General features: G+C 47.8%; 1 protein-coding gene across 1 annotated transcript in view; it reads right to left on the reverse strand.

Moving 5' to 3' along the window:
- Positions 1 to 220: 220 nt before the first annotated feature.
- The window catches only part of TMEM41A (transmembrane protein 41A), a 206,578-nt gene continuing 179,973 nt past the window's right edge, over positions 221 to 26,825 (reverse strand). The window contains exons 4-5 of the mRNA XM_085648733.1: positions 1,246 to 1,384; positions 221 to 599 (exon numbers count right to left, since the gene is read on the reverse strand). Coding sequence (XP_085504859.1) covers positions 376 to 599; positions 1,246 to 1,384 — 363 coding nt within the window. The 3' untranslated portion in view covers positions 221 to 375. The remainder of the gene's footprint in view (positions 600 to 1,245; positions 1,385 to 26,825) is intronic.

The raw sequence follows: 26,825 nt of genomic DNA on the forward strand, positions 1-26,825 counted from the left end.
TATCTAAACTGACAACAGTTGAAAGAAAAATGCCACAATAATGTTTATCAGACTGGGACTGCTCATCTGCTATAGCCATTCATTTATATGAGACATTAGCAGTATGTGTGCTGCAGTTTCTAAATACATACCTTTTATATTTAAAAGTCTAAATATAAAATAATTTAAAATCGAATTAATGTCTATGCATACACTTTCAAACAAGAACATGGAAAAATTGTAAGACTTTAAATTCCATATTTATATTTCTAACTTAAAAAATTGTTCATAAAAATTAATTGCAAACAGCAGTAATAGTTCATACAAAATTTCAAACAGGGTGTTTAATAACTTATAGTTTTTAAACGATATTTGTTGCAAATCTTTGGCTTCCCACTAGTCTGACTTTTTGCCATTGGTAAGTAGAACACCATTGTCCTTTATATCCGTCCTTAGATGATCATAGTTTAAATGTTTGATGATGGTTCCCGGTATTAGTGCCATTACAGCTATAGCCAACAGTTTCAACAATGTACCCCAGGAGAAAATGTCATCAAGAGATTTGATTTTAGAAAGAATGGAGCCGGTCTGTACACAAATGAAATTGTAGGGTACAAGACCTGTAATATAGAAATATGCATCGATTAACATACACATAAGGAGAGAAAAACAAAACTGATCTAGAACATCAAATGTAAGTGAACATGTTTGTTTGACAGAAATGGGTTTCCCAAAACAGGTTGACTGAAGCTTGGTTTTCTATCACATATACATTAGATCAATACCAGCTTATAAAACAGCACAAAAGTAATCCGATGAAATAAACAGAAACATCAATATTTGGAGATCACACCTGCAGGTAAAAATCCTGTCTTAATGAGGTGAACATGATTAGTTAAATCAGACCCTATTTACTAAAATGTATCAAAGAACAACGTCTTAGCTATTAATAATAAATCAACCCGTAACTCACATTAACTATTCATTTGTTATAAATTATGAGCACATTATTCCCCCTCCACACAGACTGCACAAAGAAAAATGTAAAGTAAACTCAAGAAAGAAAAATTCTCATTTTTGGAGAAACAGTTACTAGAGAGAAACACAGTTGAGACAATGATCCACTGTTTCAAATACACTCAACAAAATGTTATCGATCTTTTAAGTCGATGATGTAACAGATTCAAGCAAACTATTTTAAAACATGCTCTGTTTTTTTTTCCATCCAACAGTATATACCTCCATATCTGTAGATCTTTTCCTTACCTATCAGCACAGAAAAGAAGAACTGGATCAAAGGAATATTCAAGATTGGAGACGTGATGTTTAAGAACCAATTTGGAGTCATGGGGAAGAACCTCAAAAACAGCAAAAAGAAAAATAAACCACTTCGGTTCTCCTCCACCTGTTACCAGAACAAGAAAGAAATGGATGGTTTCACTAAAATGTCTTGCACATCAAACAGATGTTACATATCTCTTGATGTACAAATATGAAATAAATGGGATTAAGAACACTGAATTTATCAGAGACAGAACAAGTTACTGACTAAAGACGAACACTGATTGGAAAATCTAAATTGGAAGACGATTACCCTTGTCTACACCTGAATAGCCATAAATTGTTGCATAAAAATAAAAAAAGAACGACCTGTTTTCAAACCTTTGCAGTAGCTGATGTGAAGTAGTTCCTTGGTGTAAGGGACCATAGGTTACCATGATGTGTAACTCTAACTTTTTTTTTTTTTTTTTTTTTGAAACCGTTCATTACAGGTCTTAAAAGTATACAAGTATGGGCCCACAACCTTCCGGCCGGCCGCTAGCAATGGTAGGAACATACGACATACATTTATGGAACACGTGGTATCACAGGAGGAGCATTTCTCAGTAGATAACAATGTCAAAAACCACATCATCCAGGCCCCATTATGCGGTTTCATTTTAAATTAAGAACAACAAAAATTAAAACCACACCCACAAGGCAACCCACAATCAAAAATAGCAGCACGTGCACCCCAAGAGGGGGGATCCCAACTATACACAGAAGTGTGAAGAGGGGGAAGAGAGCAAAGCGAGGACTGGGGGAACCCAATGCCCGGCAGCGGGGGAAATGAGTCGGCTAAGGGGATGGGGCTGGCGAGGGATCAGGCAGCAGCGGTGGCGCGCAGATACCCCCTCGGTAGGCGTTCCAGGGGCCCCATACTTTCACCCATGTCCCAGGCTTACCCCTCGCCACATACACCACTTTTTCGCGAAACATGCACCAGTCCATGTGTTCTTTCCAGGCCGAGACCGTCGGGGGCCTCTGGGATCCCCACAGTTGAGCAATATCACGCTTGGCTACCATACATCCCAGAGTCACCCACCACGTCTGCGGCGCTGAGTAATCAGTCGGTTCCCACACATTCAACAGGCATCTCCTCGCTTCAGGCAACAGCGCCACATGCGTAACCAGTCGCAGCACCTCATGTACACCACGCCAGAACTCCTCTACCTCCGGGCACTCCCACAAAATATGCATAAAGGTCCCCAAAGCACCACACCCACGCTTACACAACCCATCTCCGGCATAGCCCATACGCAGAAGCTTTGGCCCCGTCATGTAGACCCGGTGGAGTATCTTGAGCTGGACGAAGCGAAGGCGAGCTGGTATGGCCACCTCCTTCGGGGAGGCCACCGCGGAGGTCCAGTCCTCGTCGTCCAACTCCAGCCCGTCGGCAACCCAAGCCGCACGAAGGGCAGTCAACAGGCCCGAGCGGTCGTTTATCAGCTTTTTGTATATAAGTGAGATCGTGCTGTCCGGGACGTGTCCATCCAGCACTCTATCTTCCAGGGGGGAATATTCCGGGATGGAGGCAACGTCCGATAAAACGGAGCCCAGCGCATGACGGACCTGCAAATACCGGAAGTATTCACTGCCCTGCAACTGGAATTCCGTTTGCAGCATATCGAACGTTTTAAATCCTCCCCTCGTCCAAAGATCCCCCACTTTACTGATACCTATTATGTCCCACTTCTCGAAGCCCTTAGAGGTCCACAGGGAACCTAACCGCTCAGACGCGTATAGTGATGACGCCCGGGTCAAACGGTCCTTCCACCCCATAGCTGCATTGGCCGCGTGCCAGACTTGCACCATGACACGCGTGGGGCCCGTCAGACGAGCGTCGGGCGCGCTAGAATAGAGCGCTCGATTGTAGTCGCCACCTGGCCGGAGCATCTTGTCCATTTCGAATGCCGGGTTTAAGGCGGGCCCGTATAGGCCATGGTTAATTGCAGCGAGCTGGGAGGCCCAATAGTACCGTTTAATATCCGGGAGGGCAATCCCCCCGTCATACCATGGGAGCGTCAGCTTCGCCAGGGCAATACGCGGCCTCCCGTCCCAGAACAGGCGGCGTTGCAGACTCTCCACCTCACGGAAGTAGCGCGCCGGGACTAAGTCCATAGTGTTCTGCAAAGCGTACAGGAAACGCGGCAGAGATCATCTTGAACAATGCCGCCCGGCCGAGCGGCGAAAGCGGCAGGCGCCGCCAGCGTGCGACATCTACCCGCAGGCGCTGGAGGGGGGGAAGCAGGTTCCGTTCATACCGGGCCTCCGGGTCCAGAGTAATGAAGACACCCAGGTACCGAAATCCCTGCGGGTCGATCTGGATCGGACAGCCCCGCAGGAGAATAGGAGCCTCCCCAGAGAGAACATACACGCACGATTTAGCCCAGTTGATGACGAGACCGGAGTTACGACCAAACGAATGTAAAACAGCAACCAGCACTATAAGTGATTTACGTGGGGAGGCTAGGTACAGAAGGATGTCATCAGCGTATAGGGATACGCGGTCCTCATACTCGGGGGTCCAACGGAGACCACGGATGGAAGGCTCCCACCGCAGCCACTCCGCCAGGGGCTCCAAGGCAAGCGCAAAAAGAAGCGGCGACAAGGGACAGCCCTGTCGCGTGCCCCGGCCCAGCTCAAACGGGGCCGATACTCTTCCGTTCACGACCACCTGCGCCAATGGGCCCGAATACAACAATTTGACCCAACTGATGAATCCTGGGCCAAATCCGAACTTCGCAAGCATCGCCCAGATGTATGGCCACTCAAGCGTGTCAAACGCCATGGTGGCGTCCAAGGACGCCAAAATGGCCGGTTCCCGTATAAATGGGACGCGCGCGAGCACCCCATGCAAACGCCGCAGGTTAAGGGCTGTGTTGCGATGGGGAATAAAGCCAGACTGGTCCTGATGAACCAGATCTCCCACCACACCGACCAGCCGATTGGCCAGTACCTTGGCGAGAATTTTGGGCTCCGCATTCAGTAGTGAGATAGGCCGATAAGAAGTAACCCGGTCCCGAGGTCTCCCTTCCTTGTGGATCACCACGATTGTAGCCAGACGCTGGTCAAGCGGGAGGGAGCCCAGCGAGTGGGCCGCCAGGAACATTGCGCGGAGGTGAGGCGCCAATGTATCCGGTCGCAGCTTATACAACTCGATAGGGATACCATTCGGGCCCATGGCCTTGCCAGAAGCGACCGAGCGTATGGCGAGGGCGATTTCGTCGGAGGTGGGAGCGGCGTCCAGCGACACCCTGTCCTCCCCGGACAGGGAAGGCAGCGCGATATCCCTGAGCAGAGCACGGGAATCCTCTTCCGAGCAAGAAGAGACCGGGGAATACACCTCGCGGAAATACTCCGCGAAACAGGAGACAATTTCTTCTGGCTCAGTTACACACACACCATTCGTTTTCTCAATCAGCGGGACCACACGATTCGCTCTCTCCTTTTTATCCAACCACGCTATCAGTTTACCAGCCTTATCACCCACATCATACAGTCGCCCCTGTTGCTCTCTACTGAGGCCCCTGGCCGCCTCCGTAACGAGGGCCCTATAAGCCGTCTGCTTGAGCTGGAGGACATGTAATGCAGCCTCCGTCACCCCATCATCTAGATTACCCTCCAGCTCAGCTATTTCAGCCTCCACCCGGGTCACCTCCTCCCGCTCGCGCCTCCGGGCGTGGGAAATAAGGGATAGGGCCTCCCCTCTAAGTACTGTTTTGAAGGCCTCCCACAGGGAGATAGCTGAAGGCACTGACCCCACATTCTCCTCAAAATAGCGCTGGAGGGATTTAATCAAGTCAGCGCGAATGGTGGGGTCGCGCAGGTACCAGGAATTGATTGGGACCACCCTGCTCTCAGCCCTCGGAAAGACATCAAAATGCAACAATAGCGGGGAGTGGTCCGAGATACCCCGTGCCAAATGGCGCACCTCCCCCACCCTCCCGACATGGGCCGCCGGGACAAGGACATAATCAAGCCGTGAGAGACTACCATGGGCCCCCGAGTGGAAAGTGTATTGCAGCTGCGTGGGATGTTTTAAGCGCCAGCAGTCCACCAATCCCAGTGTATCCAAGAGGCCGGATAGCCACGCCTGTGCCCGGGGGAGGTCCCTAGGGGGGTGACGATCCACAGTCCCAGAAACCACCGCGTTGAAATCCCCCCCCCCACCACCAGAAGCCCCCCCGGAAGGCCAAGGAGGAGGCGCCCCAGATCTGCAAAGGTGGTCGACTGCAGCCCCGGTGGGACGTACACTGACACAAAGACAACCACTTTGCCCTCCATTCTCCCCACCAAGACAGTGTAACGTCCCCTGTCGTCGTGGAGCACCTCATCAATTTCTAACGGGAGCGAGTTCTTTACCATGATACCCACACCCCTCGAGCCTGACGTGAAGCCCGAATGGGCCACGAGGCGGTAGCCACGCCGATTCATGGCGCAGAAGGAATTGCCAATAAGGTGTGTCTCCTGCAGGAAGACCACATCAGGCGAGAGTCGCTTCAGATACTGTAGGACCACACCTCGTTTGATCCTGTCCCCCAGTCCATTGACGTTCCAAGACAACAAAGTTAATTCCCTACCCCCCATCATACACAAAACCCATCATTCGTCCCCCCGAGAGCACAGTAGAGCCTACACAAAAAAAGGGTTGCCTTGTGATAATAACGAACAACGCCCCATCCCTGCCCACCCACCCCAACAAAACTCCCCCCTCCCTGCACCCCTGCATGAGCCCAGACAGCCCCCCCAACGTGCAGTGTGCCTGTCGCCCCATAGATAGTTAAACTAACTAGACCCCCAGAGGAGGAGGGAGAACTCCCAAGAGACCCCACACAACCTCCATAGGAGGGGAACTTAAGCAATCCGACGTATAGTCAAAAGTGGCATCATTTTTATCCCGAGCGAGGCCTAATATTAGTCCCTCAGTCTTGATCCGGCGAGCCCTCTCCCCCGGCCGCTCCCCCCCCCGCCACCCCGATCCCGATCTCCAGACAGAGTATCCAGCCAGTCCCCGGCCGCTTCGGGACGATCAAAAAAGTGTGTGCGACCTTCCACCTCCACTCGCAGCTTAGCTGGGAAGAGCATGGCGTATTTGAGATTTAGGTCCCGAAGACGGCGCTTGACACCAAGGAAGCTCAGTCTCTGCTTCTGGACCGCAGGGGTGAAATCAGGATAGAAATTAATGTCCATATTATCAAGTCTAATCGGTCCCTGTAGTCTGGAGGATTGCAGGATAGCGTCTCTGTCCCGAAAGTTAAAAATCCGGGCGATGAGAGGTCTCGGAGCGGCTCCGACCTTAGGCCTTCCCCCGGGAACCCTGTGGGCCCTCTCCACAGCAAAGAATTTACTCAGCCCCCGTGGCTGGAGATGGGTAACGATCAGGTCTTCCACGAAAAGGTCCGCCGCCGCTTCCTCACGTCCCTCAGGCACCCCGATGATACGGATGTTGTTACGCCGGGCCCGACTCTCGGAGTCCTCCAGGCGACGATCCATCAGCGCACTCGCCCGAGCAAGCCGGCGCACCTCCGTTTGCAGGGCCGCCACATCGGTCGTAAGGCCCGATGCGGTGTGGGCCAAAGAATCGACTCGTCGTTGGTCTTGGAGAGATCGGCCCTTATCAGGCCAACATCCACGAGGACCGAGTCGATCTTCTGCGCCAGAGTGTCAAAACGCTGGCCCACAGAGGCCTTCATCTCGGCGATGGCGTCCATGACATCCCGCAGAGTCAGATCCGTGGGCAGATCGGGGGCATCAGTAGGGCCCTCAGGGGACCTGCGTGGCACCTCAGGAGATCCCTTCTGGAGGGTATAGCGATCCATGCTGTTGGACTGATGGGCTGCGCCACGCCGGGTCGATTTTACCTTTGCCCGATCGCCATCTTGTTTCGTGGCCATGGTCTCAGTCTCCCGATCGCACCAGCCACGTCGTGAAGGGCGGGCAAGCAGGTCCACGGGCTCCGGGGGGGTGCCACCCCAGATCTGCGGGGCGGATCACAGCCGGCGGGCAGGCAGGGTCCCCCAGCGAGGCCACACCAACACACAAAGCCCCGTGACCCAACCTCGCATAGACAGCAAGGAGGGTACGAAAGCGAAAGTGAAAGTGCGGGTTACGCGAGCCACCAAGCCCTGTCTGCCGCTGTTATTCACTTCGTCACTGGATCGCCCCACAACGCAAATCCGGGGTTCGGCTGGGAGAAGGCCGCAAACCTCAATCGGTGTTAAAGTCGGTATCCGAGGTCCGGTTTGGAAGCGGAAAACGGGCGCCACCTCAGCTCGGGCTCACCAACACAGTCCCCTCATTTGGGACAGGATATGTTCAGGATAATGATAGGAGGTCGCGGAGGTCCTCGGGAGCCTCGCACCTACGCGGCCATCTTGGTTGCGCGCTAGGCTCCTCCTCCTAACTCTAACTTTTGAACCCTCCATCCTTCAAAATACCACCCTTTTTGTGTCAGATCACCATATAGAAGTTAACTTAGGATGCTGAATAACAACACTCAAGATCAGTTTCAAGGGAAAATGATGAGGTGAGAAGCTTAAACATTCAGTTTACAAATGTGTTCTTGAATCGTTTCTTGTTTTTATGCATATATTACTTTCAGCCTTTTGGAAGTTTAGTGGTCCAAATGTGTCTTCAGAACAGAGCAATAATGTGTAAGGGCCTGTTATTCAGCAATTGGAATCAGTTCAGTGCACATGCTGCACAACAATAATACATTAGTATGACCGCTTCCACAGCAGGATCTATGGGTAACCTCAGAGCCAAGGGATTTGCATCCCAGTGGATATTAACACCCAAGAAAATTTGTTTAACTGAGGTTAGTAATAAAAGTGGTTATCATCAGCTAGAGAACTTAGAACTGTAGTCTGTCCTACAAATAAGTCTCTTCATATTATAACAAGCATGATATCTTTCCATGCCCTAACAGGACATTCCTACTTGTGAAAGTTCTCTGGCTCACACACTGTCCTACAAATAAGTCTCTTCATATTATAACAAGCATGATATCTTTCCATGCCCTAACAGGACATTCCTACTTGTGAAAGTTCTCTGGCTCACACACCATGTTAATAAATGTTTTTGAAACTCTAGCTCTGTAAATATACATCTTCAGAACCGGAAAATGGACAGGAAAATGTGCTTTAGAAAATATTGTTATTCATCCCGAGAAGAAAGCAAATCTAAAAAAAATTAACTTTAAATTTCCAGTTTACTTTTCAGCCTCAATTATCTTTTTACTAAGCTTCAATCCAATTTGTTAAAACTGTTGTTTATAAAGGAGGTTTAAACGCACATCTAAATATTGTGTTTGATGGGTGATGACATTTCCCATTTAAAGATAGTGTTAAAATGAATAAAAGCAATAAATATACAATTCAGAATGGGGGGTTGTGAAGACGAGAAGGTCAAAAATGAAATACCTGCGAATCATCTCAGAAGAAATTTAGACTTTTATCTGCTGCTAAATGCATGGCTATTAAAAAAACATAACCCCCCTTTAATATGCAAATTGTTAAAATTGTAAATGTCTCAATACAGCAGAATTATGGGTCGATGCATTAAATGGAATTTAAAAAAAATGAATCAAGGCCTGCTGAAAAAAAGAAATTAATCTGGGGATACTTTAGCAAACTACAGAAGTAGTACCCACAGACTAAGCATTTGAAGAAAACAAAAAAACATCCTGCCGTGCAAAGATAACCCCACGGGCATACCCAACACACTAATATAACTAAACTGTACCCTTCAGGCATGAATTTTGACTAACCTTTTGCCACTAGCTCCCAAGTCAAAAATCTTTAGGCACCAATGCACGTTATTAAAGCCCACTGACGTTGGATGAAAATGAGTGAAAATGAAAAAATATTTGCCCAAATTGCAAAATCATTTAGCCATCCCAAACAGAAACATGTTTGGGCTGCCTGTTGTATTTACTTGCAGTATACTCAGCTGAATTTCAAAGAGTCACTAACCATGTAATTGAGTGGCTACAAACCCAACAAGCATTGGCATAGCCAATAGGTCTCGCCTTTGGGACCTTATAAGTGTTTAGCCATGCAACAGTTGCATAACTAAATACTTATAAAGGTCTCAAAAGCGAGACCTATTGGCTATGCAAAGCGGCCGCGAAAGTGAAAGCGATCGCGATCACGATCAAACATCAAAGCGGCTGTAAAGTGAAAGTAATCGCTGTAAAGCGCGGCGCGCGCGCCCGCGCACATGCACTGTAGCTCTAGGCTGGCCTGGTAGCAATTTTTGGAGCCCTCTCAATAAGTCTCGCCAGACCAGCGCATGCGCTGGGTCAGGCGAGACCTAAAAAAGGACCTAAACGTTTGCAAAGACGATCACATCAAACCAGCACTAAACTAAGTTTACAGCTTCCTACTAGAAGCTAAAACAAATGTATGGTTCCATTGCATTATTTGTAAAGCCTTCAGGAAGAAAGGACCAGAATACTCACTCTCCATATCACTGATCAGACTAACACCCCACATCTCAATACCCAAAGCAAGCTTTCAAAATTAATAAGTAACTGAAATGAGACATTTAACAAATCAAAATTCTCATATAATATTGTGCAAAGCCCTTTATTTGCAGCCAGAGACCAGTAAAGAGCTCTGTATCTTAGATTTTAAGCAAGCATCTTAACTGTGTACAAACATGCCATGACTTTTCATGGATAAACTGTATCTACAAAGTCCGCTGCAATTATTTTCCTCCTTTAACTTCTTAACTGCTGCCCTCCCAGGAGTGAGAGACATTAAGAGTCTTATTACCAGTTTGGTGATCCATGAACCTCCGTACCCGGGTTGCAGTCTGAACGGCGTAAGCGTCCGACTGGCATATTACAAGATGTGCAGCTTGCATTGGGAAAGACAGTGGATGAACTGCCAACACGGTCAGCACACTGCAGACCGCTGGGATCATGGTTGGGGAAAAGCAGCTCCCATAGGGCTGTGCAGGGTAGTTTCACTGCTGTCTATTTTACGAGTTGGGTTTTCCATGAGCTGACCGCGGCGGTGAGACGGTCAGCTTCAAGTCAGCGGAAACAAAGGATTTACGGTGCGTACCCACCCCGTTCCTATGATTTCAGTCAAAGTTCGACGTGGATCCCTTTCTTCAGGTCCCCCTTCACAGCAGTCTCTTCACCGAGAGGATTATGACCCTGTTTGTGGTGATGTACAGGTGAGCCATTTTTTAACCATATACCCATTGCCTGGACTGCCCACATATGGGTATGTGGTATTTTTTTCACATGTATCATGCATGTGTTTGTATCTCACACATATGCAGTCGAAATGCTTACACAGCGGTCGATACATATGGAAAAGCAATCACCACCATTGCAAAATCTGCGTAGCCATACCACGGGCACTTCGTAATATGGAAGTCGGAAGACGACTGGCCTGTGGTCTCGTGGAGGCCGCGGCGATCAGGCAGTCTGTCCACCAGACTCGCAAGAAGGCCCCAAGTGTCCGATTCGAACAGCAGTTAGAACATTGGTACAGGTGGATACTTTATAACATTTGCGTAGGAGAGTGGCTATGTGCCCCTCCACTATTTATTTGCCTCTTATTCCAACACCCTAATGTGCTAAATTCCTATAAATCAATGTGCTCAACCTTTCGAGATGCAGGTTATTCCAAGCCTCTGCGGGCATACCGTTAATAGATTTTGTTTGTCTGTAGTACTTTTGACCATTTGTAAATTCACTGGCTGTTTGTTCCAATTTTTTTGTAGTTTCTTATGCAGATTGGTTAAAATAAACCTGCAGTATAGACGACCCCTTCATCTTTGCATGTGCTTTAACTTTTTTTGTTAGTATATATTTGGATAATAGCCTTGAGTTGTGTTCTAGTAACTCTAGTGTTGTAATATCACGTTCAGCCAAGTTGTAAATACACAAGGTTCCCTTATATAGTTCCTGTTATAGTTCCATGATTTACTTCTCAACATGATTGTCTTTGATTCGGCCAGCAACTTACCTTTCATTGCAATAAATGTATTAACCCATCTTACTATTATTGTTGAAATATATTTTTTTCATACCTAGTCAAATTGGTGGATGATTGAAAACCAAATGGGAATGGCAGGTGTTTTTCCTAAGATTTTAGTTATCTCTCTTATTTTATTCTGAACTAACTGCTCTTGACGTGGGACATACCTAAAACGTGTGCCAATGGGTCCTTCTTTGGGTCTAGCCAACATGTTGGAACGCCTGAAGCCTGTGTGCCAATTTGTTTAAGACTCTCTATAAACTTTTGTTTAACTTTCCATTGATATTCTTTCACTAGTGATTGTCATCTTCTATGGTGAAAAATAGATGTGTTCCCTTTCCCCTGTTAATTTCCTAGCACACCCCTTTTTCATCTCGTAGTTGTTTCATACACTGATATTAGAAAACAATATCAGGAAACCTGATTATTGAGTGTTGCTAACCTTTGGGCACATTTATTTAATGGCACAAAATATTGAACAGAAATGTTTTACAAAAATGAAAAGCAGCACCGACTATCTCAAGTGGGTGGAGTGTTAACAGAAGCATGGGTTTAGAGCATCTGATGAAAGTTTTCCGTTATTTTCTTATGTTTGATCTGTTTATTGATTTTTGCATTAGAAAACACATACAAGTACAGCATATGCATAAGAAATGGGTGTACACTGGGATGATTTATATAAACACTACAGCATGAAGCCACATGGAATAAAGTACAGAGGAAGCCCAGCCCTCATTGTACAATGGGTGATCATAATATATAAGAATATATCTATTGCTGGGGGCGTGGCTAGCAGCCTGTGATGGCGGTCGGAGCCTGGTAGAGCTCCGGACCCTCGGGGGGCATAACTCCTCCTATACCGTCGACACCGGGCCCTACCTGGTCTGGGACGCAGTCACCGCGGCGCTGGAGCATCGGGCATCGGGGAATGCGGAGGAGATTACCTGGGGCCGCGTTGCGCTGGAGCCCTCGACTGGGGCCTACTCACGGCGGCGGAGCCTTTGGTGACGCCGGGACCTGGCGTGCGGCACGGGCCGTGCGCGACGCAGAGGACCCTGGGAAATGTAGTGGGAAACCTACCCCGGGCTTGGAGACGGCAGAGCGCTCGGCTTCCCTTGCGACGGTGCCCTCCCTACCCCACCTGCACTGGCGAGGAACCGAGACGCGGAGGGGTGATTCCTGACAGCTGGCTGAGGACGGCCGCATGGCCTAACAGCGATTCCGTACCAGGGGGCACCCGAAGTCTGGAGCGGCGGGGGGCCGGGATGGCCCGTCGCGGGACAACGCGGTGAGTGCTGACACCGCGCTGCCTCATATGAACCGAAAAAACAATCTCGGGTTGTGGCTTAAATGGCAGCAAGGCCTAGCCTAATAACATCAGATACCAAAAATATGCCAATACTGCACTTTTTTCAGAACATAGCTTTTCACAACGTGTAATGACTTAAACAATAACACTGGTGACTACTTTTTCTGTCAGATTTAATCAAAAAGTTCACTCAAATTACATTGAATATTTTACAAAAATTGTACCACAAATCTAAAAACACATCTCATAGTGGTGTCCATATTGTTTAAGGAACATATATTTACTTTTGTGTATTTTAGACACCTAACAAAATACGACAATGACAAAGTACAAAACAAACACTTATTGCTCATTCATACCCATTCAACCAATTCTTGTCAATTTGGCACAATGAAGCGAACACAGATGGCATTACATACAAAAACAGAGACCATCGACAAAAACAATATTGGGGATTCTTTTGAAAAACTTGAACTCAGTTAGTTGTAACTGATAGATTGGCCTCGAAAAATAAGGTCTACGCGTTTCGAATCCCTTTTCTTGCTGGGACCCTCGTCAGGACCAGTGTTCACTAAAAGAAACAAACAGAACTCTGTTTACTCAATGGCCTGCCTACACATTTACCTCAAACCTCTGCCAGTACTTGTATCGCTTGCCTGCATCTCAATGCAGTGGAAATCAGGGATAATTAGACATCCAACCTCTACCTAAGAGGGAAAAATTAATATCCAGTTTTAATTTCACTAAAATTGTTTCATATTTTCTACAATCTGATTCTCTAGCTATTCGGTCACAATGTAAGTCCCATAGTCTTACATGGGGTGCCCGTGGGGCATGCAGTCACGAGTCGTATGTGGTACCGAAGACCTGTCAAATGGATAAGTAGTCGTGTTAGTGTGGTTGCGATCATGAGTGTGTATTTTAAAGAGATTTTTTGAGATTTTAAATTACTGTGGGGTACCTTGTACTGAATCTTGGTCTGTGGCCCGGGATAATTTCCGGTTTTGCCAGTCGGATTGGCCGGCTCAATCTGAAAGCCAAACAAAAATCAAAAGTCGAGGATTTGTCTCGGGAGATCTTTAGCAAGGCATCATGGCATGCTATCACACCCTCCATTCGTTAATCTTCAGTTGAGACCAAGCTTGCGTCTTACCTTTGAATGATGGTCGTCCGGCGTGCCGGCTGTTCTGCTTCTTTTCGATCTCGCCCGTCTTTTCCGGCTTTTGCAAACCACGTGACGCATGTCGCGTGCGACTCCATCGTGTTTCTGGGAGTTGAAGTTCAAAGTCTGTTTGCTATGACTGTGTCTTGCTAGATTGAATTGACTTGAAAAGCTTTATTAGAATGGCCCAATCTTCTTGAGTCGAAATTTTAAATACTCGTCAGCTGTCTCCTACTGGCCGTGGAATGACTTGGAAGAATTTAGTTTTTAAGGAAAAATATTTGACCATGTTTCTCCAATTTAATATTATACCTAGTTGGTAATTTCGTAGTCTCAATCGCTCACCAGAGCTCGCCTTGTCGTGTGTTCCGTCCAAGTTCAAAAACTAACATGCTGACTGGTAATTACTTCATGAGTCAAAGATCTCTGAATCTTGGCAAAACATTGGCTCTTATTGTTAATAACAAGGCACCTCAGCATACACTTCAAATGCTCATGGCTTCCTGCATATACCTCCCCTGTGGCTTGATATTTTATAGAAAATATTTAAAGATTGTATATTTCAGATAGTTCGTTTAGCCCATCCACTGATGTATTAAATTTGATGATGAGCATTGCTTCACGTCTCAGTAGTTTCGAGTCCCAATCGCCAGAAGGCGAGAGACAAAGCTCTAATCCAATTTGAAAATCAAGCAGTGAAGAAAAAACTACAAAAAGCACAACTCAAATATGCACTTCTGTATCCAGCTCGGCTGAAAGTTATTTTTGACAAAAAGACTCACTTCTTTGAGAGCCCAGCAGACGCCGAGGAATGGATGGAAGTTACGTGTATTGCCTCTAGCCAGCTCAGTCACTCGGTCTGCTCTTCTCAGACACTCTTGCTAAACGGAGCTCCCGTCGCTCTCAAAGCTCTGGCCAGAGTAAAGGTGGCGCTGGTCCATCGCGTGATCAGCAACGTCGCGACCAGGAGGGAGCCCTTGCCGTCGTCGGTGCATTTCGCGCAGATGCCAACAAGATCCCCACGGACTCGGAGGATAGCACCCTGAATTCGGACTCTGAACATAGCATAACTCTCTTCCCCACGATGACACCTCGGGCAACAGACAACATAATTGACAACTGAACACTGATGCCTACTCTCTAATGCTATCAGAAGTATCGTTTGATATATGCTTTAGTCGATAATACAGATTCTACAATTTAAGAGACTGTTTTCATGAATGTATATATGAACATTATCACTCTGCTATTGTTGGCCTATTCAATTGGGGGGATTGAATTGTCTGATTGAATTGTTTGATGCAATAACACAGATAGATTCCCCATGTCAGTGGGACTAGACCCATATTTCGGTGAGGCCATTGGAACTCTCGCTAACAAACGACTGGTGAAGACGGGAATATTGTCTTAGACACATTTACTTATGATGTCCCCCCAGGGCAGGGTTTCGTAGAGCCGAAGGGTTTCGTAGAGCCGCCGGGTTGCTGACCGTACTAGGACCATGGCCATGACTCAGGGCAGCCACCTCCCTACTTGCGTATGCACTGTTATTTGTTATGTATTTTTTGCACATTATAGTTGGGCCCAGCGTAGTTTAGGCGCTGAGTCGAGTTTTGTTGCTGTTTCGGGGAAAGGGGACTCCTGTTCGAGCTTGGTCTACTGGCTCCGTGAATGCTGGGGCTCCACACTATGCAAGGTAACATGCCCAGGACAGCTCTCACTTTAGGGTCCTATAACCTAAATCACATGGAATGTGCGTGGGTTGGGGGCGATAAAGAAATGTCATCGAGTGCATGCATACCTCCTCAGGCGCAAGACTCATGTGGCGTTCCTCCAGGAATCCCATCTCACAGAATTTGAAACACAAAAAATGCCCAAGAAATGGAGAGGCAAGATTTACTCTACTAACTACTCAGCTTTTGCCAGAGGTGCGACCGTCTGGGTACGCCATGGGGTCCCTTTTCTTGAATTGGAACGCCGAGTTGATGACCAAGGGAGCTATATTTTGCTGAAAGGCACGCTAGATGGCTCCCCAGTGGTCCTCAGCAGCGTTTATGCCCCTAATTTTGATCAGGACCGCTTCCTGCATAATCTAGGAGTGGCATAGGTGGATTGGGAGAGTATCCCCTGGGTCCTGGGGGGGGAGATTGGAATGCTGTACTGGACACTAATTTAGATAGATCACACCCACCCCAACATGGTACCACTGCTAATAAACTGACCGAACAGTTTACGACGTGGACTAGCGGTTGGGCGCTCTGAGACACATGGCGATGCCTTCACCCCACCCACAAAGAATACTCCTTTTATTCTCCAGTACACAGTCTCCACACCCGAATTGATAGATTCCTCTGCTCTAGATCCATCACTACACAGGTCTGTCAGTCTACATACTTGGCGAAAACCTTCTCCGACCATAACCCGTTGGAGCTCACACTCAACTGGGGCAAGGTACCTACCCCAGTTCCTACTTTGAAATTACACCCACAGTTATTGGACGATGCTCCATTCCGTTCAGCCATTTCCGACACCTTATCGCAATACCTAGCTGAAAACTGGAACACAGCCTCCTCTAATCTGATTGAATGGGATGCCCTGAAGGTAGTGGTATGTCGATAGGACGACTGGTAGGAGCCAGACAGGAGTTACACCACCGACTATTGGGCATTGAACAGCGAATGAACACGCTTGAGCATGAGGCGGTGTCAGACCCCGATAAAAAAGAAGCCCTGCAATCTGCCTATATAGACCATGCAGACACACTAGAAAAATTGCGGACAATAGACCACAGAGCATTCTTACAACGGAAACACGCGGAGACGGATAGGTCGGGGGCTCTGCTCGCACAGTTTGGGATAGACCAGATACCCCAATCATAACTAGAATCCATACACCCACTGGACATATAGTGAATACACAAAGAGAAATAAACACAGCCTTTTATGCCCATCTTAAAGCGCTTTACGCACCACCCACTCCTGTGGAGGGCCTCTCCATAACGGAGTTCCTACAAGATCTCCCTTTTCCGAAACTCCCTAAAAAATACAAAAAACCATAGATGGCCCCATAACCCAACAAGAAATCCAAGATGCAATTAAGGGTCTGGGTCGCAATAAAGCGCCTGGGTTGGATGGGTTACCGGTGGAATTTTACCACACATACCAAGAGATCTTGGTACCCACGCTGGAATCAGTATATAAACTTGCCTTCGAGACTGGCCACCTTCCACACTCCACCATGCAAGCAATGGTAGCATCGATACCCAAACCGGGACGAGACGGCTTAGAACTGTCTAATTATAGACCCCTCTATCTGCTAGCTACGGAATATAAAATCTTATGTAAGGCCCTTGCTAATCGCATACAGCCACATCTTAATAGGCTCATACACAGTGATCAATGCGGGTTTCTACCGAATCGTAGCACATCCCTAAATAACAGACGGCTACATTACGTCATGACGGCTGCTCCACATGCATACCAGTATGCGGGCTGCATAGCATTAGACCTCAGGCAGGCTTTTGATTCCCTCTCCTGGGACTTTACGTTTGCGACATTGCAAAATTTTGGGTTCCCGGACACATATCTCAAGTGAGTTTGCTTATTATATACATCCGCCACTGCCAGAGCACGTATGGGCCGTTAAATCTCCGATCAATATTCTATCTATAGGGGTACCAGACAGGGGTGCCCACTGTCTCCCCTACTGTTTGTGCTCGCACTGGAGCCCCTGACTATAGCACTCGGATCTGACGGCGGATAATACCTCTCTTCCTGGGGTGTTTGCCAACTTTGAACGCCTTTCGGGCCTGGCTATAAACCCTGGGAAATCTACCGCCTATTTCTTCTGGGACACGCCATACTCAAATACCCTGCAGTTTGGCGACTACACGTTACCAGTGGCCCCCACCACCTTTAAATACTTGGGCATCCATATATGCAGAACGCAGACAGATCAAACTGACGGCAACATTGGGCGAGCAATAGCGGCCCTGCGGGCCAGTGTGACTTTCTGGTCCTCGTTAACTCTATCGGTGATGGGCAGAGTCGCCATCTCGAAGATGGTGCTATTACCTCGCCTGTTATATTACTTCGTAAATTTACCCGTCGCTCTCCCGCTGTCCATTTTTAACACATTTAATACTATACTGGTAAATCTCATCTGGGGCACAGGCCGCAGACGAATGAGCCTGAGGAAGCTCCAACTGAGTACTCGAAGTGGCGGTCTGGGAGTCCCCGACTTCAGGGCCTACTACTACGCTAGTCAGCTCCAATGGATATCGTACTGGACTGCGAGGAAAAATCTGCAGGAGATCGGATTTACAACCCATAGATTGGACCGGGGCGAGCTGCACTCCTTGCTGTTGCCCAGGGCCAAGATCCCTGCTAATAGCCCTCCCCTATTGACGACAGCTTTACAATGCTGGAAAAAGGCATTATCATATACCTCCCCAACGACCCCTTACGCAACGAAGATTCCCCTCTTGGGGATTCCCACACCACAAGGTAGACTCACGAGGACCAGGCTGCGGGAATGGGCGGACGCTGGGGTAGAAGACATTGGTGCATTCTTCGGCAATGGTGCCATGCTAGACCATGATTCCTTCCAGCAGTCTACAGGTACACCACTACGCTTATATTTACTACACGCTACTGTGTCCCACTATATTAGACACGCCTGGGCCCCACAGAGGAGCGAACCCCCACAACATAATCTAGTACATCTCTTGTATTATATGGGCAATGGGGGACACTTGGTCCGATGGTTGTATACTGGTATACGGACACATGCAGCAGTCACACTCACGGCCCTTAGGGCACGCTGATTTGCGGACTCCAATATTGAACTTACTGATAAGGCCTGGGAATGTATGATTGAACACATCAAAAAAGTATCACGTAACGCGAGTATGAAGTTTATTCAGCTGATGGTACTCCATAGAGCATACCTTACCCCTGGGAGGATTCATCGCATGTTCCCAGAATCCCCCCATCATTGTCCCCGCTGTAAAGGAGATGAGGCAGACTTCCTCCATATGCTGTGGTCTTGCCCCAGCCTTAGCGAATACTGGGTGGGAGTCCGCTGCGCTCTGAGCGAAGTCACACAAATCCCTGTCCCGGACGACGCACGGTATTGCCTCACAGGCCTCCACAGACGCACGAAGGTACAAAGGGTACAGTTAAAGTTTTTAGACTTGGCCCTTATCCTGGCAGTGCAAGCCCTTACCATGCGGTGGAAGTCCCCATGGGGTCCCGCATCGTCCACGTGGCAGGCTGACATGCTTCAGTGGGGAGTGCAGAGAGTGCAGCTCTTCGTAGAGAAGTGGAGAGGGGACTCAGGAAGCAGCCCATCTCGATGGAATGGGAGGCTATGCTGCTTAAACTAGAATCACTTGACTTATTACCTCCACAGAATACCCTAACCCTCTAGCACACAAGGTTATCATATGACTTCTTAGCTATAGGTCTCGAGACCCAGACACACGCTTTCTAACCCACGGACATTACAGCCCTTCAAGTTTTATACCTTAGCGTCATAGATGGATTGAGATAGAAGCCGATATAAGACCAACCAGGAATTGGCTTGGGTGGGCTAGGGAGGGAGGGGTCATGGTTAAATAGGTTTTTTATGGTTCATTGGACTATAACGGTTTTGTATTGTCATTTTCTATTTCTAGAATCTAATGTAGTGATATTCACGATGTCACTGGCAAATAAAAAAAAAATATATATATCTATTGCTGATAGCATTTAAGTTTCATGAGATCAATACATTTCTACACCGTTAAACCAACTCATCAGGCAACCACTACTCAGAACGCCCGTCCCAGGACAAATGGTGAATGCATCTGATCAGCTATACAACCAATAGTTCCAAATATTACATACTCCAATTCAAGATTTCTTCCTGGATTATATCACTATATTTGCCTCTTAATGGAGAGTGCACAGCCTCACCCTCCAGCTGAGTGCTCGTATCCTATTCTATGGATCGTCTACTGCTGGGTCAGGGTGCATAGCCACTTAGAGAGCCACGAGGATCACGTTCCAGCTAACCGAGTTTGGAATTTTCTTTCCCCAAGGTATCCTCCCTATGAAGGGACACACCCTCTGCTTTGGCCCAGTTGAGGACATAGGAAGACCAGGCCTACAAGGGTGGTGGATCAGCAGATTACCAGCATCTCGTTATTAACCGTTTAGCCACCATTAGCCCCAGATCTAGAAAGCAACTCAAGGCTCTGTGTTTTTTTTCTCTTGTGAACAGCCCTAATATACGTACCTCCCATGCGTTTGATATTTGTCTATCTGTGCAGTTAGATATTGTGCCACTCCCTTCCAGTACTGTTGTAATTTAGGGCATGACCATAGCATATGCAATAGATCAGCGTCTAGGTAAGAACATCGAGGGCATTTTATGTCTGGTCTATGAAAATAGCGGTTGAGTTTCTCTGGGGTGAGGTATGTACTATGTGGTGCTGAATTAATCTGAATCAGACTTTACGAGGGACATATGTGGGACTCGTCAAGATTGTGTTCCATTTGATGTCCGTGCATGGGTGACCCAGGTCAGATTCCCATTTTGTACATAGCAGGGACAGGTTGTGTGCTGTGTACAGATGGAATGCATCCACAAACCAACAAATTAAGTGTTTGAAACCAACGGTAGGCCACTTGGAGCAACAGGGGAGAAGGCCAGCCTTTCCACCACAAGGGTGAAACAAAGAGAAAAGCGCTAACAGTTTGCGGGGCATCTATACCCGCTGTATTTGACAGGTGTCAGTCCGCCATTCAGCGGGACACCCATTGTAGCCGAGATGCTAGATAATAGTGCGCTAAGTTTGGTACCACTAACACCCCTGCACCCCCTCCCTCTGCATCGCAATTAGCTCCATATTAGATAAAAAAGCATTCACTCAATAGGTAGGAGGTAAGATAGCGGTAGATAGAGTGGCAGGTTAGAGATGTAATAAACCACACAGGGAAGCAACACCATCTTAATGAGGGACACCCTGCCTGGTACTGAAAGGGCAAGCATTTTCCAGAAAGTCATCTGCGATGATAGTGATGTGAAGGCCTGCGTAAGGTTTCTGTCAAGGTCACGATCTTTGTGGTACACCCGAATGCCCAAATAGCGGAACATTGTCAGCTGCCAGGTGACTGGGATTCCGCCTATGGTAAGCAACGGGTCAGGCATGTTGGGATCGAATGGGCAGAAACCAGATGTTCCTCAATTGACCCGCAGCCCTGAGAGAGCGAGTATATTGGGTATAATATGCGGGAGTTCCCTTACATCTTTTATATATAACAACAAGTCATCCCCGTATAAAGAAATTCCATGCATCTCATCTCCCATATGAACACCCCACCAGGTTGCCTATGCTCATATGGCCAAGGCCAGTGGCTCAAAGGCCAGTGAGAAGAGAAGAGGAGAGAAGGGCATCCCTGCCTAGTGCCTCTTCACCGATATAGACTGATACCATGCTTCCAGTCCTGATTCTCACAACCGGATTATTGTACAGCAGCTTTTCTAACGCTATGAAGTAGGGTCACAGTCCATAACGAGGCAAGACACTAAAAATAAACTACCACTCCACCATATTAAAAGCCTTCTCTAGGTTGTGTACCATACAACCGGAGCGGGCATAACCTGGGAAGCATATTGCATGACTCGAAATAGCTGGAGCAAGTTAAGGGTGGTGGAGCAATCCGGGAAGAACCCATACTGATCAGGTGAGGTACTAATGGAGCCAGCCTCCCTGCGAATATGCTAGCCAATACCTTGTAATCCACATTTAGTAGCGCTAGTGGGCGGTATGAGCCAAGCTGCGTGGGGTCCCTATCTGGCTTCAGCAGTGTGACTAACACGGCTTCGCACATAGAGCTCGGTAAGCGTGACAAATTTATTGCTTCAACATAGACCTTCTGTAATGCTGGTGCTAAGAGGTCCAAATAAGCCTTTTATATCTTAGAAGGGAAGCTATTTGGGCCGGGCACCTTCCCTGAGGCTAGGGATCGAATTGCTCCCTGTATTTCCTTAACTGTTAAAGGTGCGTTAAGGTCCATACGTTGGTCAGGGGTAAGTGTAAGGAAAGAGCGATCATCCAGAAAACTATTCAGTTCCGAGGCCTCCGCAAGCGATTGGTATATTGATGTGAAGTGGAGAACTAGCTCTTTGTGCATCTCGTGTTGAGTTTCTTTCATCAACCAGGATTGAGGAGCGCAGCGCTGTGATGGAATTGCTTGGCTGTTCTTGTCTGATTAACCACATGAGCATGTGCCCTGGCTAAGTGTGCCGTATAGTTAAGGCATCTCAGCCTATCGTTTAGGGTTGTGTGCACTGCTCTGGCTTTTAACAGTTCCAAGGAGCAGGAGGTGTCAGAGGACATGGGTGTTTCCAACTGCCTCGCAGTGTTACCTTAAACGCATCCCATTCCAATGAAATGGAAGATGCTGTACCTGCATACTTCTCAAAATATTGCTCTCAGCAGAGCGAAGAGATTTGCGAAAGGACTGGTCTTCTAGCATGGTAGGTTGTAAGCGCCACATTGGTGGTCAGGGAGGGCTGCACATCCCATGCTAACAATATGTATTGCGGGTTATGGTCTGACCTAGGTACTCTGCCTGTAACACATACAGCAGGTAGCTGTTTAGATGTGCACAGTATCCTATCATTGCAAACATGTAGACGGTGTGGTGCGGAATAAAAGGTGTATACTTGTGTGGTAGGCTTGCAGCGTCTGCAAATATCTCTACAATTTCCCATCGGCAGGCCCAGCTCTTCAGTAGCGAAGCCCAAGTAGACACCATTGAACCGCTCAACGATGGGAATGAGCGATCCACGGTCATGTCTAATAGGTTGTTAAAGTCCCCCTCATCACCCATGGCAGATCACACTATTTGGAAAGAACTGTGGATAGTTTACTTCTGAAGGACCCTTGTTCTGTGTTTGGTGAATATATGTTACCAGTTAGTAAACACATCCCATCCAGCCTACCTTTTCGAAAGACTTATCACCCTTCCACATCTGTCTCCACCTCCTCTATTAGAAGGGTTTTACCAGGGCGGACCCAGAACAACAACTCCTGAGCAAATGCGGAGTAATTGGTAGCATAAATGTGTCACCTCCACCTGCATCACAGTTTAATAGTCTCCAGGTGCGTTAGGTAGGTCTTCTGCATAAAAGCTAGCTGCACTTTGTGTTGTTTCAGATATGCATAGACTGCGTATCTATGAGAGGGGGTGCGTAGCCCTCGTACATTCCATGTTATGCATTGGGATGCCATGCCTGGAGTGCGTTTGTGTATATGAATTGGGAAAAAGCATGTACTTGTGTGTGATCATATTGTAAGATATTGTCTGATCAATGTCAATCGAGTGCAGTAGCGCCTGAGCAAACTTTCCTTAAAACAAAATGCCAAAATGGCCAACATGTAATCCCAAAAGAGTGGACTTTACACTTGTGAGGAACTGCCCAAACCTATAGCTGTATTATATGTGAACAAAGTAACCCCTTACAAGGTGTGAGTGTCAGGGGGTGTGACTCTTCAGCACAATCAGATGCAGCTTATCCACTGAGTAATAGGAAAAATAGAGTACCATCAGCGACGTCCTAATCAATTACTAGAGAAATGAATGACCAGGCCATCTCCATAGCAAGGTGAACCAGTGGTTTCTCCTCCCTCTCCACCACCTCAAGCACCTGTACTATCCCCCTGCAACGTCTGATTATACATCAAGATGCATACAAAGCCACAGCAACGAGTGGCCCACTCATTAAAGGATATGATATGGGAAATTTCTCCACTGGCTACCCATCAGGGAGAGAGTTAATTTCAAGGCCATGTGCATTGTACACAAGACCATAGCCGGAAAGGGCTCTCCTATTCATTTTTCTATTGCTCGGCCCTACCATGTTGACGCCTCCGCTCGGACGATCTGCATCTTGCTGTAGTTCCTAGGATTCTGAAAGCTAGAAGTGGGGTTCGTCGGTTCTCCTACAATGTCGCCAAACTCTGGAACACCCTCCCTCTTTATTTGCGTAAGGAACCCAATCACCTTTCGTAAGTTGTTAAAAACCTGGCTTTTCCCCTAGTCCGGCTGGTTCTCCACTACTTGCCGCTATCAGCGCTGGGATGCACCCGGGTAGCCCTGTGCTCAATAAATGCATATTTCATTTGATTTTTCATGATATACACATCAGATAATCCCTACCAACGTCTGAAGGGTAACATCTGGTAGAGTTAGTGTCAGAGGGACATCTGCCGAGTAGCCCTCATCATCAGTAGACCAAGATAATATAATTTCTCTGTCACAATCTTTGGTCAAATCCGAGTTCCATTCCGCCTCCCTAACTGCTCGTTGGCACTGATTATTTGTTCCAAGTTCGGTACAGCAGTCAATATGGGTGCACGGGTCTGACTTGTCGTTTTCGTGCGCCTTTCCTGTCCACAGGTCTGGGGCTCAAGAATCTCCGAGACTATTCCAAACAATTTCATGCGTCCTGTGGAGTTTCAAAGAAATAGAGTTTTACCATCCGTCACTATACGTAGCCGCGCAGGAAACAGAGTATTGGATGTCGAGCTGCCTGAGTTAGGAAAGAGCCTCGCTGGTGCTGCATCCCTATGGTGTAATCTGTAAAAAAACATCACTTTAGTGTTTCCTACTCGGACTTCCTGCATCTTCGGAGTTTCCATCAAAATAGCACTTTGAGTAAGAATGGACGAGGATTCGGGCCTGGAGCAGGCTTTAGAAGAGGGACGTAGTGTGCTCATTCAACTGTGAAGTAGGGAGACAGCGAGGTTGTAGGTAACAGTTCCCTTAGCCATTTTTCTGTGTATGCCACTACATCTTGGCCCTCCACACCCTTCGGAAGGCCTATTATGCGGACGTTGTTGCGTCTCGAATGTCCTACCGCATCTTCCCCCATATCTTCCAGATGGCGAAGTCGCAGTTTATATTCCCTTTTCTGCTTTCCCATACTGTCCGTGGCAGGCTGTACCTTAGCTAGTGTATGCTCCACTTTAGTGACGCGGTAAGAGTGTTTCCTGTGATCGGCATGGAGGAGTGTGAAGTCTGCTGTCAAACTATCAATTTTAGATTCCAGGGAGACTCAGGAGCGTTCAATGGCCTTGAGTATCTCATCGACTCTGTCCTTTGGCACTGGGTTCTGGTGAGTGTGAGAGTCCTGCTGGTCTGTCTCCATCACAGAGGAAGCCCGTGAAGAGGTTCTGGAACAGTTTTTAATGGGGCAGTATATATAGTTCCGGTAGATAGCAGCCGTGCGCAATACTGTTTGTGTCTTCGTGACGCAGTGATGACTTGCAGCTTAAAGACCTCCGTCCTCTGATAGAGAGTAGGTGGCACGTATTCACACAACCTTCACCTGCAAGTTCGCACTGATAGCACTCAGGAGCATAATGCACACAAGAGAAAGAGGGACGGGGGGGGGGGGGGGGAGGGGAGGGGGGTCTCTCAAGGCGTTGCAACTTAATGTCTGATCAGTGCCAGCATCACGCGGTACTGCCCCTGTCCTTTCCCAGATTTGAGGCAGTGCCACCTCAATGTATTATGGGCAGGCCAGAATTACACAAGTTACATAGACGGTCCACATGCACTGCACTGTGACACACAACAATTTCCCCAATTAGTTCACTCCGAGACTCAGTCCCGTGGACTGCTGCAAGGGTGGTCAGCCATTCAAATAAAAAATTAGCAGAGTGCATGTTAGAGCGCTTAACCAGGTGCGCCTTTTCCCCAGATGCCCAAAAATGTAACCGTGCCCATGGGGGGGCAGAGTAAGCAGGGAGGCATTCCATGCTACGTTCTCGGTTGAAAGGGGGAGCAGAGTCTCACAGATGGGTGCGGCCCAAGCACCTGCCAGTTGTTGTACTGTTGGGATTTTCAGATGGTGGTATCATTTTTCATTCACCCCTTGCCTCCAGTTAATAGCGTTCATTGAGTCTCAAGTCTCAGTAGGCCCGGAGCAGACCGTAAAACTCCATGCCCAGCTCCAGTCTCACTGCTCCTGCGCAGCGAGACAGAGTATCCTGGTCCAGGGGCCAGCAGCGCCGTCAGTGGGCCTCCTCTTGGCTCTCAGCTTCACTATGCTGCTGATGCACAGTACCTGAATTGGCGCCCCAGCGGGCTCCAAAACCAACAAAGCCCCCAGTTGCGGGCTTCCAGGCCTCGATGCCTCATCGGAGCCCGCTGCCGCAGCAGATGATTCCTCCGCCACAGCTTGGCCCTTTCATTCTGGCGCCCCTCCGGCTATTGTGCTCCGGGACGAGCATGGCAGCCCCTCCTTCCACAGTTTAGGCAGTCAGAGGTGTGGGACTCCAGTACGCCGCAGCGCCCCTCAGGCCTCTTCTTGCCCGCATTCAGTGCATGGTGCGGGCCGCATCCGTGCTCCGGTCTCACTGTATGCCTGGCGCAGAGCCTCAGCACAAGTCCAACAGCCCTGCCCAGGTCACCGGCATGATCCAGGTGCCCTTGGGCTCCAGTAGAAGTGTTCCGGGCTAACCGATGGCACCACTCTGGGAGTGTAAATTACAGATAATTTAGGTGTGGTGCGGAGCAATGGTAGAATCCACCCGCCATCTTGCGCTCGCAAGCCACGCTCCCCATGGAAATTTTCCATTATGCAAATAAAATATGCATGATGACAGACAGATCTAACCATAATACAGTGACTGAAATTCTCATTTATACCGGGAGCAAAAAATAGGGAAGAATACAACATAACAAACTTACATATTTACAGTGAGTGTGAGGTAAAATCGTTATTAATGGTAATCTGAATTCCTCACTGCAGGACTGAATGATTATAGAAAGTGAAGTCAAACGGGTCAGGTAGGTGATAGGACCATAATTTCAATGGAGCACAGGGTAGTTTGAGTATTACCAGATCATTTTGGCTGGCAGAGTTATGATAAGGGAGATGGTGGAAGACAGTTTAAAACGTCGCCATGAGTAGCTTTAGAGAAGACTGTTGGTGACATGTAAAGTGATCTGCTTTTTGCATGAAACCAGCCAGTCTGTATGAAAACCTCAATATC

This window comes from Triturus cristatus, chromosome 3_2 (assembly GCF_964204655.1).
Source record: "Triturus cristatus chromosome 3_2, aTriCri1.1, whole genome shotgun sequence".
Taxonomy (NCBI): domain Eukaryota; kingdom Metazoa; phylum Chordata; class Amphibia; order Caudata; family Salamandridae; genus Triturus; species Triturus cristatus.